At 43.0% G+C, this 12,484-nt stretch overlaps 1 protein-coding gene and 1 long non-coding RNA gene across 6 annotated transcripts in view; one reads left to right on the top strand and one right to left on the bottom strand.

Annotated features, from left to right (window-relative positions):
- Positions 1 to 806: 806 nt before the first annotated feature.
- Positions 807 to 12,484, top strand: part of CHST9 (carbohydrate sulfotransferase 9) — a 95,502-nt gene continuing 83,824 nt past the window's right edge. The window contains exons 1-5 of one of the 5 annotated variants that reach the window (XM_075084906.1): positions 807 to 1,059; positions 1,878 to 1,925; positions 8,710 to 8,906; positions 9,372 to 9,428; positions 11,358 to 11,429. In XM_075084906.1, the coding sequence (XP_074941007.1) occupies positions 11,402 to 11,429 (28 nt within the window). In that variant the 5' untranslated portion in view covers positions 807 to 1,059; positions 1,878 to 1,925; positions 8,710 to 8,906; positions 9,372 to 9,428; positions 11,358 to 11,401. Of the gene's footprint in view, positions 1,060 to 1,375; positions 1,926 to 3,805; positions 3,914 to 8,709; positions 8,907 to 9,371; positions 9,429 to 11,357; positions 11,430 to 12,484 lie in introns of those variants that run through there. The other 4 variants (XM_075084907.1, XM_075084903.1, XM_075084904.1 and 1 more) reach the window with 4 other exon arrangements.
- On the bottom strand, positions 3,353 to 7,168 carry LOC142053363 (uncharacterized). Its single transcript, XR_012659196.1, has 3 exons — positions 7,095 to 7,168; positions 6,538 to 6,621; positions 3,353 to 3,907 (listed from the first exon to the last, which is right to left on the bottom strand). It is a non-coding gene; the product is annotated as an uncharacterized LOC142053363 (long non-coding RNA).

Raw genomic sequence — 12,484 nt, 5'->3', positions numbered from 1 at the left:
CCAACGCCTCAGCTCTGGTTGGAGTAATTACACGCTGCTTAGTTAAACCCCCCTGGAAATCAGAGCAGCACACAGCTCTCTCCTGCCTGCCCTGAACTACCACCGTCTTGAGCTGGTTGGCGATGTTCAGCTTCACGCCGAAGGTGGCTGTGCTTCGCTGGCTGGAGAAGCGATCCCTGTGCGCTGGCTGTAACAGCGTGTGAGATGATCTGAGACCTGTTAGGGTAAAAGATGTAAAAATGTGAAGTGTTACGTTACGGCCATTCCAAGAAAGGGCTTATGCCGTAAGTGAGGGATAGGGCAGTGACTCAGGCAGCGTTTCAAAAATAAGCGCTGGGGTAATTCTAGGGACGCAGAACTGCAGCGAAATGCCAAAAGGGGAGAGAGTCGGATAGAAGTGGTTGGAGCGCAGCTCTGCAAAGTCAGAACTCCTCTGTGCTTACCCCATCTTAGCAAGAGCTAGAGCTATTTCTTCAAGGGCTTCCTTGAAGAAATGTAAACAAAGCAATGTGCCCATTAAAAGGAGATAAAGTCATTTATCTACATGGCTGGTCTATTGGCACAATAGACTGATAATGTTTGCAAAGGCACATATGGAGTGCTAATAAGCATTAATTAAATATTTTTTTGTGTCACCTCGTTTCCCATACGACAATGAAGTTTTTACGCTACCAGTTTTAGTAGCTCATTCCAGCTACGACTTGCCTCTACCCGGCAGCTTAAATACATTTATTTGCTAGGACAGGGAGAGTCTACCTCTAGATATGTAACAGCAAACAAAACCTGTTAGCAAAGCGCTTAATCTCAGAGGCAGGAAGGGAGTGAAGCTCGCCACGCAATGACACGGGCTTTGCAGACGCGGCGGGGCAAGACAGCGAGCAAACGCTGTGTTTACCTGTCCCCGCGGGGACCCACGCGCCCGGCATCCGCGGGTGGGTGGGTTGGGGCGGGGGGGTCCCGTTCGGGCGGGAGCTCCTCACCCAACCCGCCCGGCCCCAAAGTTTTGCGGTGAAAGTTTGTGTGTCGGCGCCTCCCGGGAGCGGCGGGAGCGGCGGGCAGGTGAGGGGCTGCCGCGGGGGCGGCGGGGCGGGGCGGGGGCCCGAAGCCGGGGTGGGTTTGCTGCGGGATTACCCCCTTCCCCCGGTCCCGCAAGCGGCCGCGTGCGTCCGTCAGTCCCCCGTCCGTCCCCCACGGCACCGCCCAGCCCCGGGGCGCCGGGAGCTTGGCTGGGGGGAGCGGGGGGAGGCAGGGCGGCCGCCCCGGTATGTCTGTCCCGGGCCCCGGGGAAGGCCGTGGCAAGGGGCTCCCGCCCCCCAGACCGGCCGCCGCGGGTCGCCTCCGCTCTGAGGCGGGGGGGTGGGGTGGGGTGAGGTGGGGGGCTGCGGCTTGTTTTGGAAGCCCAGGGCTCCGAAGCGTCCCCCGAAAGTTGAGGGGAATGCTGAGCCCCCCGCTGCGGCACCGTGCGAGGCAGCGCTCCGCGGAAGGACCAACTTTTCTGCCGATTCCTCACACACACCCCCCCATACACGCACCCCGCCATCGCCACACCCCGGACTCGGGCATTCGGGGCACGTCTCCAAAATAAAAAATTGGCTAGTATTGCCAGTGTGTTTTTAAGCAGTAGAGTGCATGGCTGGGGCTGACTGCGAGTCTACTTGGCATGCTGATATCACTTCGGTTCACTGCAGTCAATAAACAAGATCGTGTAATTTCACCAATTTTAAAAAAAGGAAGGTCTTGCATAGACACAGACCTTTTCCTAATCTCCCCCATCCTCAGAGGGGGTAGAAGGTCCACTTCCAATCCTGCCAGAAGATTAAGAGCTGTCAGGTTGCTGTCTTGTGAGCCCTGTTTCTGTTTAACTTCGCAAAATCCAGGTGACTTCCATGGGACGGCTCGCTGACTTCAAGCAGTGCTTCAGGCAGGTAAGAGCTAAGCGTGCCAAACCTGTCTTTGTCTGCTGAGGTGCAATAGGGTCCCCCAGTCCCGACTGGGAACTCTTATGAAGAATAATAATGTTTTTTCCTTTTTGAAGTGAGATGTTCCGCTGCTGTAGAATGAAATATTGAATATTCTGGTAAACCAGGGAAATTCCAAACCCTTTACTTTCAGTACTGAAGTGTCTTCTCTGTTCTTTTTAAGTAAGCAAAACTTTTCATGAGGCTGATGTGTTAACCTACATAATCACGGGTAGGACAACTCTGCATTTATGTGCTGTTAACGCAAGCATAGCGTTTGTTTGTTTCTTTATAAAGAATAATTATTAGAACTGCAGCTTTAAATTAACCTACAAGTGGCCGAGGGTTGCTCTGTGGATTAAACTAACATGGTCTGAAGTTCAACAGGATTTATTGTTGAGGAGCAGGACCAGGTAAGTGGTTGTATTTGTGCATGTTCTCAGAAGCAATGCAGGTGCTATGGACTGCTTTCAGTCACTTAGTACAACTCCTATGGGAAGATTTAATGGCATCAGAAACCAATATATGCTTCTTTACTAAAATGAGTCTTGTTTACATCCATTGCTTCATTAAAAGGAGTTTTTTCTTTGGAAATATATTGAAAGAATAATGAGGGACTAGTGACTTTAATAGATTAAAATGGCCGTATCAAATGCAAACCATGTTTTCTTTGCCATGTTATTGTGTATAACGCGTTATATGCTATAAAGTGCATTAATAACAAAACCTAATTGCTGTAACAACATTGTGGTCTGCTATGTAACAAGGGAGAGTGAAGTAGAAAAATGTTAAATATGTGCAACTTGGCTGGGTGGGAAGTTACTTTGGTGATGTTGATGTTTGGAATTTCCTGACTGCTCCTGAAATTTTAAAATTTTAAGCTTTTTTTTTTTAAAGGGGCTTTATTGTTTCAGGATTTTCAGTGGGTGAGTGAAGGATGGTCACTTTGTTTAAACAGCTCACTTTGAAAAGAAGTCCCCATGTATTTAATAGAAAATGTTTTATTGTTTGTCTTATGGAACTCTAACAAAATTCCCTTAACTTGACTTGCAAGGTTGGTAGGTAGTAAACTTCTGTTACCACCAGTGATAAAAGTTGTGCAGGCCAGGTGGTGTCTGCAGTTACACTTCAACACAACCTCCTTATAAGCAGCTCCTCAGGTGAAGAAGTTGCTGAGGTGTCAGCAGGACTGATGCACCAGTGGGCCCGTATGCTGGGTATCTCCCTCTTTGGCACCAGGTACTGAAATACTGTCTGTCATGGGCCAAGAGAGAAACTCACCACAGCACTGTTCTGTCTGTACTCAGCCCCTGTAGTGAGGCCTGCCAGATTGTTAACCATTCCACCCCCCGACCCCCGCACCCCCCAGTAGATTCCTATGGAGATAAAGTGCTATATTATGGGAATTTTGGTTAGGTTTTTCATTTGTTGTTTTGGGGTTTTTTTTCCTACAAACTTTCTCAGCAGCACTGAGTTTTGTTATCTTGATCTCGTTACGCACTTAATTCAAATTTCTCTAAGGACTTAGTCTTCACCCAACCGTAATACTCAGTGTAACTTGCTAAGAGAGAGAGAAAATGGTAAGCATATGTTTATTCCTAGAAACCACTGGACTAAACCAGAACGAAAAGTAGCACTGTTTGATACAAGGAACTGTGCAAGCATTGTTAAGAGCTGGAGCCGTGCCTTTTGCTAGTTTTGTGAAGCCAGAAAGCTGAGATGTGGGCAGTGGAAAGGTGATCCTGGAGGATCACCTACGCGTGAAGTAGGACGCAAGATAACAGATGAGAAGTGAGGGAGGAGAAGGGGCGTTGAATTGAGAAGATATCCTTGCCTCCTTCCGCTGACTGAGCTGAAAGTAGCCTGGGCCAGTGTCCAGCAGGATGTTCCTCAGTGCAAATTCTTCTGGCCATGATACTCCAGTGAAGGCAACAGAAAATGTGTTACTTCTTGAGGTAAGGAAGGAGGGAAGAAAAAAAAAACATATGAGGGGTTGCAGTAGCTTTCCGCGTCCTTTCTGTCATTTTGCTTTCATTACTTCAGTTGCCTCTAAGGAAATACTGAGCGTGTGGGCATTTGTGGTAACCCACAGTAATACGAATGCTTTGACCGTTATAAAAAGCATCTATTCTTTTTATCAGTATTCTACTGGCTAACCACTCATCTTGATCATCTTTTTTTTTCAGGTGAAGGAAAAAAGGTGGAGAGGAATTTAAAAAGAAAGGTTTCTAAATAGTTTGATGCAATCTAATGTTTTGCTTTTGTATGTTTCTGATTTTGGAACTAGGTGATGGTGAGGGCAATAGTGGCAAGGAAATCTTAAGTTAGCCACACATACTGCATCCAGATGCCATTGGTTTTGTGTGGTCTGGAATAGGAAGAAGCCAGGGATGGTACCTGAATGCTGGAGGTGCCTCTCCTCAGCTGCAGGTGTATTTGCTTACCAGGAAGAGAAAGCTGGGCAATGTACAGAAATGAGGAATCATGCCAAAAGCAGGAGATGCAGTCTTCCCCATATGTGGGTGGCTGTGCTATTTCAGTTGCTTGTGTTGGCCCTGTACAGGAATGTGCCTCTTTGAACTGGACCCAAAACACAATGGGGAATAATGCAAGGATTTTACTTTAGTGGAACGTGGATTCCTGAAACTCTTGAATTTGACAATGCTATCGGATAATTTGGCCTCAGAAGTGAATGATTATAAACTTGTCAAGTTTCTGAATTTTTGCTGCAAAGAGGTCTGTGTTGTCATCTAGGGCATGTAGTGTTTTTGTCTGCCAGATTAACTGTTTCTCCACGATGGATAAGAACAATGTGTAGTAATCTCTCTCCAATACTCAAAAGGACCTGAAATTTTGGGGTGCGCGGGTCACTCTGACATTTTCAGTGAAGGTTTGAGTTGAAAAGGATGAGATATTAGGGTCCCTGCTTCCAAAAGTGATGAGGGGGAGGTTGGGCTAAAGAAAGAATCGAGTTCAGCATAGGTGAGAGGGACAAAGCAGTTTCTTAGGCTACATTAGTTTCCTTGTAGCAAGCGCCCTATCCAGCAGGATGGTCAAGCTATCACCCTGTGGAGCCGTGTTACCCGGGTCCAGGAGCAAAGACAGACTTACAGCTTAACGAGGGACGCTGAACCTCTGTCTGGATACAGCTGATCTCGTTTGAAAATACTTAGGTTGAAAGTAATTGCTTGCTGGCTCTTCCTTCACAGCCACAAGAGGACATTCATTTTGATTAAAGAATATTTGCAGATATTTCCTCTTTGCCAGGATGCTAGAGAGTGTTATCCATGACCATTGCTTTTTAATACTAAAGGAAAAATTTGTCAGTGTTGTGTGGCCATTTTTCAAGTTCTACTAGGAGACTCGTGGACACAGACTTTTTTTAACGTTGCTATCATTTTTTCCTATGCGGGTTACAAATCACTATATTAAATAAATTAAACTACTTATTTAAGGTAAAAAGCCTTTAAAAACCTTATAAGGTAGCAGAATAGCTTCAGATTTTGGATGGGTTTGATGTATTTAGAGTCTAACCTGTGCTAAAATAGGTAGTCTTAATTAAAACTAATGTTACTCTTGTTTAAAACTAATCTTAAAACTTAGCCAACACATAAAGAATACAATTTCATATAAATTAAATTGTAATAAATTAAACTCATTGCAAACAGCATGAAAACTCTTGATACAACGATAATTGTAGTACTGTGATGATGGAGTAAATTGGCTTTAGAGTGTGTTTGGTGGTTTTAAAAAAGAGCACCTTGAATTGCTGTTTCCTTTAGGAACTTCTATCAGCTCATAACTGAAACAGCCCTAGTAGAAAAACATCTCTTTTCTTATTCACAGATTAAATTGCTTGGAAGCGCTCCTGATTTTTGCATCCAAAGAGTGATGATGCAGGGCTTGTAGATGGTGCTGCATGCAACCATGATGGTGTTTGGGCAAGCTCAGCTGTATATCCTATGCCATCAATGTGTCATGGATCCACGCGATGGCTGGTATTGCTAAAGGGGAAAACCATCAGCACTGTTCCTTGGGTAAATCCTCTGTGGGCTGTTGCTTGATGAAGCCAGTGTTTCTTGATTTCCTTTGGCAGTAAGGTTCCTGTTCCTTCTTTTAGCTGGGTGAGCTTTCTGAATGTTACTGTGCAGTCGTGTAAGCCCTCATATTGGTAGAAAGAGCTGGGCAGTCAGGGCTGATGGGAGCAAGTGGCTGGAAAGAGCAGGAGTGCCAACCTACGTGTGTCGGAAATGCTCACAGAGATGTGGTGTGAGATACTTTGCTTTCAGCATCATCCATGTGGCCTGAGAAAGCTTTTCTTGCCAGCTCAAGGACACTGGTTTTCGGAAAGGAGGGCTGAAAATGTGAGAGTTTTATGTAGGCAGAGATGGAAACAAGTGACAAAACCACAAAGACTGGCTTATTTGGAAGTATGCCCCTATTCATTGTGCATGTCTGGATTCCTTGCTACTTTTATTATAAAAGAGAAAGTTATGAATCCCAAACAGCTTTTCCAAAAGAAACTGATTCCTGCTTTCTAGTACCTGGAATTTAGTTTGTTTCTTTCAAAGATACTTACTCGGACCTTCGTGTCTTACTTGGCTTTTTTTTTCCTAATCCAGATGCTGTCAATGTCCTGTTACATGAACAACACAGCTTTTGTCTGGGGGAAAACAGAAAAGATTTGTATTCGTTGGTCCTTTGACTAATGGTTCTTGAAGCATTGCTTATGCTGGGAAGCTTCTGTCTCATCAGCAGAGTGATTTCTGAAGTCACGCAAACAGTGCATTTGCTGCAGGACTGAAGTTAGGTGCAAAGACCTAAGTAAAGCTTTTAGGGTAGATAAGGAAGACCCCAAGTCTGAGAATGCTGAGGACACTGTAGGAAAAGGTGCAAGTGATAACAGCTAATGAAGAGCTGGCTGAAAGGAGGCTCCATTACCCACACCCTTGCAAAAGGCATTTCACAGAGAATTCCCCAAGTGTTTTCTTCAGTTTTGCCCAATATTCACTGCTTCCTTCCAGTCCTGTGTATCATCACAATAGCTGCAAACAGGTACATGTATATAACACGTAGGAAATTCCACCTTGTAGAATCAAGGTGGAAAGAACTAGATGGAACGAAGCACCTACTCACCTTCCTTCTGTGTTCCAGGTTTGAACCAGATACTTCATGACCCATTGAAAAAAAGACGTCAGACAGAACATTTACATTCTGTTAATGTCTAGCTATCTGTCTCCTACAGAACAAATACATATAAAATGATTAATATTTAAACTCTGGTTTACATTGTCAGAAGGCAAGTTTGTGCTTCAAAGAAGTGTATAGTTTTAGTGGCACAGAGTTGGAAAAAAAAACCCTGTAGAGTTCTCAACACAGTTTGTTGTTCTTCAAATCTTTTGTCTCTAACGTAGTTACTTTGTTCATTCAACAGCTATTTTTAATGGGAGTTCCTGCTAAGCCTTATGTTTATGTGTATTTTTAGAAACTCGGCAATTATAGATGTAACAGTGCTCAGTTATTTAAAATACAAACTTGTGGAACATGCAGTACTTCCATGTTTCAGAATAACTGTTAAATGCCTGCATTTTTTTTTCTGTTTGTTTGGATGCCTATGTACTTTAGCTCTGTTCTTTTAACAGACTTCTCTTTCAAATATTTTTCAGTAGGCTGTCTTCCTTTTAAAAGCTTGAGTTCTTCTTTGCATTCTTTGTGGTAGTTTACCGGGCACTTCTATCAGATATGCACTTACAAGGGTGTCCATTGTGTTGAATTTTAACACTTTCTTTTGCTGTGCAGGCCAGTTTCAACAGCTGCTCTTCAACTTCTAGTAATGCGCTTTTAAAGTGAACATATTCTGATTCACGTTAAGGAGGTGGCTTTTTTATGGCCCACAGTGTCTTCTATGTTCTGTTGTTATAAACTGAATTTTATGGCCCCTTTGTGGCAGGTGCAGGGTATAAGGTAAATGACTTCCTTTTTCTGGGCCCTCTGCTCTGCAGGAAAGTAATCTTTTTGGTAAGGTTTTCCATCTGATCTCATTTCCATTGAACTTAGTGGCAAGAATTGGGTTCTTGACAAGTCCTTCCCATGATACAAAGTAGCTGAGTAAAAAGGTAATCCACTGATTCTCTTTCTGCTGTGTTACTGATATAGTCTTCTGCTGACATTCCCTAACCCTGTAAAACTCAACTTGGATTCATGTTTGAGGGTAGACATCAGAGTATGACTCCCTGAAGCGTAGGCTGAACCAATGCCGAGGCACTGCAAGCAGAGTAGTTGTGTTGCAGGGGTGACTGCAGACATCCTTCCTGGGGTGCAGAGGGTTGTGTGGCCCAGAAGCAGAGGCACTGGGTTCCCCATCACAGGTGGGTGGAAGCACTGGGGTGCAACACAGCCCCCGGGGGGGCCTCTAGCTGCTGCTGTAGCTTCTCAGGTGTGGTGGTTGGTGGGCAGTGGTGTACTGGTGTGACACCCAGGCGTCTTGTTTGGGGTGTCACCTGCCTCCATTATGGCAGCGGGGCAATGTTTGGTGGTGTGGAGGTGGAATGGTCACTGCAGCCACTTCAAGAAACACTTCTGCTTGGAACTCATCCAGGGGTAGAAAGATCGTTGAGATTGTGAACAAGAATTTAAGCATTGAAAGTAATAGCTTGTAAGAACTCTAGCTTGTATATCATATGCTGTTTACAGTCTCTGGTGAAGAATGAAAATGTAACATGAGAACTAGCTCCATCTCTTCTTATTTCAGGTCAGTGTCTCAGGGGAAGATGCAGGCAAACTGAAAACTTCACAAAAGTGAGCCATGTGTCCTTCTAAAAGCTGAAAAGTAGGCCTCTGATAGGGTCATGAACCCAAGACAAATCTTTGTGTCTGTACTGATGTTTGGAGTAGCTGGTCTACTCCTCTTCATGTATCTGCAAGCTTGGATTGAAGAACAACATACAGGTACAGTATTTATTTATTTATTTATTTATTTATTAAGTGTAAGTGCATCCATTACTTCAAAATGTAAAATCTGTTGAACACATGTGGACAGCTTGGGGGAGTCCCCCTGTTTGGCAGTAGAATGGCTTGAACACAGACTTGTTTTAATTGCTACACTTCATATAAGCATTAGGAAATTTCTTGAGTCACATGAAAAGATGCCCCCGGCTACCTAATCGTATTGTATCAGCTTCATTTGCAAAAGCAAGTGTTGCAAAAGCAGATTGTGCATGCATGAAACCAAGCAAGTCCAGTTTAGAAATAATTTTGTATGCTGATTTTCTGTGGGTTTTGTACATTTTATTTTGAATGGCATAGCACTTTTGGGAGAATTACTGCTATGCCTTGTAGACAAAAGTGATCTTCTAAGCAACAATGCTTGTGGAATCATCCTTTCCCATTTTTTTTGTTGTTTGTTTGAGACAGATACTGGACTTGAAGACTTTTGTTACATATAGCATCAGAGTCATATTGCAACTTCAGGTAAATCTGTGTTAGCACTGGCTCAGGATTACGCTTCTGAGTTGAGTTTCTGTTGTTCCCTGTTTACCACACTTTGATTTGCACCACAGGTTGATCTAGATTCCTTTATGGATGAAACTAAACCAGGCTATTTACCTCAGCCTCTAGTGGATGCTCAGTTCACAGGACCGGTCTAGAGTTAGTCTGAAGTAACCCCCCTGAAATATGCATAAGGTGGATGTCAGTAAGGTTCTTAACACCCACTATTTTGCTCTGCCGATCCACTTCTGTTGTGCCATGTTACTTGATGGCATATCCTTGATTTTAGTTGTATGCTTGTTTTGTTCTGGTGTGTTTGGTTCTTTTGTTTGTTGGCTTGCTTTTAGGGTTTTTTCCCCTAATAACAATACAGAATGTTCCTGACTTGTTCAGAAGTTCTGACTTTTATGTCCTCTTGTCTCAATTGCTCAGCTTCCATTTCCTTTGTAAGCCTCTTACTTTATATTATGCTGATACCATTGTGAAGAAGTACATTTGTAAAACCACATTAGTCTTCTGGCTTTATTGATCTGTGCTTTTATTCTGTATGAGCTGCTAGGCTCTGGTATATTTTAGGCAGCAGAAGTGGTGGCGGTGAGGGGGGATCTAGTGCGTTATTCCTGCAATTTTTTGACACTGACCTTGAGTTTTTTTTCAACTAAGTGCAATGATCACAACACTATTTCATCTTGTTAATGTTTCTGGGCAGGTCCAATGTATTTACAAGCTTGTATTAACAAAACTTAAAAGAGGTAGTACAAGCTCCCTTTGGAAAGATTCCCTTGTTAACACAAGGGTGCTGGCAGAAAGAGGGCTGCAGGGGGGGAGTCTTCCTTCCAAATCCCTACTGTTGTCAGGAATGTTAACGGCAGATATGCCTGCTTTCAAGGTAGTTCAAGAATGTAGATGATGACTGTAGATTATTGATTTATTTACTTGCTGACATTCTTCACATTCCTTGCATCTTTTCTTGTGCTGTAATTAACCTTTCTTTCCTTGCAGTGCTCCTTGTTACTATTTCTCACTGTGTTTTTTCCACTTCTTTCTTTTGTCTGTATGTATCTACCATTAAAAAGAAACAGGAAAAATATAATAAAGGGGGAATTAGAACCTACCGTGAGTTTTTGGGCAACCAGATGCTTTCTTTGGGGTTTTCTTTCATGTATTGCCATAATCATCTTCAGGACAGAGGCTTCTTGTACATATAAGTCATTTCCATGTCTAAACATTTCCCTAATAAAATGGAAACTGTCAGAGAATAACAGAATGGTTAGTGAGCTTAAAGTGTGACTGCAGTTTTGAGTGCCCTTCTATCTCAGTGGACTGCCATTGTGATAGCAATTCAGCAAGATCCAAAAAAATGAATTTTGGCATTCTCTACAGTTGCTAGGTCATGCATGTTGGAAAGAGCATGGCGAAAAATCAATCTGTACTTCTAAACTTCACCTGTATCTCTAAATTTTCTGCATTTTCTGCAGCTCAGTTCTCTAATGTTCCACTCCATATGCTGCTTAAGAGTTGATATGAAATAAAACATTTGCATATTCACAATTTACATTAGCTTAGATATGTGCATTTTGCACTCTTACACACACACACACCCCCAACCTTCCTTTTCTGCTGTGTTTTTCATATTGCCGTGTGTTGTGTACTGTGGCTTTTTTGGGGATTGAGCTGTGTCTGGAGAATCGCAAATTGACAAGTACCTTTACAAGGATTTTATGTGCTCCTTTAATCATATTACCAGCCACACAGCTGTAAGACAGCTAGTTTTAATCTGCAAGCGGCTAAGTGTGTCATATGGCGTTCTGTTACGAAATGGAAAGTGCACCTCCCACTTCACAACTGCCGTGCCATGGGCCTGTAGAGATAAGTGTTTGTTGTAGGCAGAACTATTTTTATCTTCCACAGTGTCCAGCTCAAGACCTACAGCATTTGCATTTGGTTGCTGAAGGATGGAAAGTTGGATGTGTCTGAGTTTAGGCAAGTATCTGTTTTGCACCAGTGAGGTGATGCTGCTTACCACCCCATTCCTCTAAATATCTGACTTCGAGACTTTATAAATCACAATCACTGGAAGAGATAGTATATTTTACTTGATTGTTGTTTGTAACATTCATACTTATTTCTCAGGCTCCTGTAGCTGTGGTGTGGGTGATTCTCAAGAAGATGTAGATTTTTGTGGGGAACTGGAAAATTGTACATTAATTTACAATTTCCTTATTAGTGTTTGTCCTACTATATTGAAGTCTGACTTTTTGCTTTCACACTCGCCATTCACATTGCCACATTTTCTCTTTCTAGGTGTTCATAATTTTTCACACCAGAACTAATGCTGCTTTTCTCTCATAGTTTGACTTTTTTCTTTTTAGCTCTCTTCTTCCTACTTGCTCTCCACATCTCTGAGATCTCAACTGTGATTTGATTCCCCCATTTGTCTTATTTTCCTGTAGACCTGATCTTTATCTAAGCATGTTTTTTTTTTCTGTTTCATTTTTGCAAACTCTCCTCATCACTCAAATTTATCCAGCCCAGGAATGCCTTCCCTAATCTTTCATCCTGTCCTTCTACTTCAGATGCACCTGCAGGTTCAGCAGCTGGATGTGTCTCTCAGTGCAGCCATGTCTTCTGCTCATTCCCACTGTGCTTGGACTTTTCAGATTATTTCTCATCACGTTCATCATCCCTATACCTTAAAAAAGAGAAAATCTTTCATTTAGAGATGTCTAAGAAACAGCTGCTAGCTACATGGTGGTCCTCTTTGATGGCTTCTCAGAGACATTAACAGACTGAGAGAACAGGCGAGTTTCTTGGTTTGGCTCTGTGCATGGAACATATGAAGACAGGATGATATATCCTTACTTAGATATAGCAGAGCCCTTCTGTTGGGTGTCTTCAGTTCAGTTCAGTGGAGTAGTGAGGAACAGACTTGTCAAGAATAGTCTGATGTGAGTGTCAACACCTACAGACTTTATCTGGCTGAAAACTTCACTGATACCAACATAGATAATGTAATATATAGAGCACTTCAAGTTCTC

Source organism: Phalacrocorax aristotelis, chromosome 2, assembly GCF_949628215.1.
Source record: "Phalacrocorax aristotelis chromosome 2, bGulAri2.1, whole genome shotgun sequence".
NCBI lineage: Eukaryota > Metazoa > Chordata > Aves > Suliformes > Phalacrocoracidae > Phalacrocorax > Phalacrocorax aristotelis.
The sequence above is the reverse complement of the archived record's forward strand: the minus strand, read 5'-3'. Positions and strand labels throughout refer to the sequence as shown.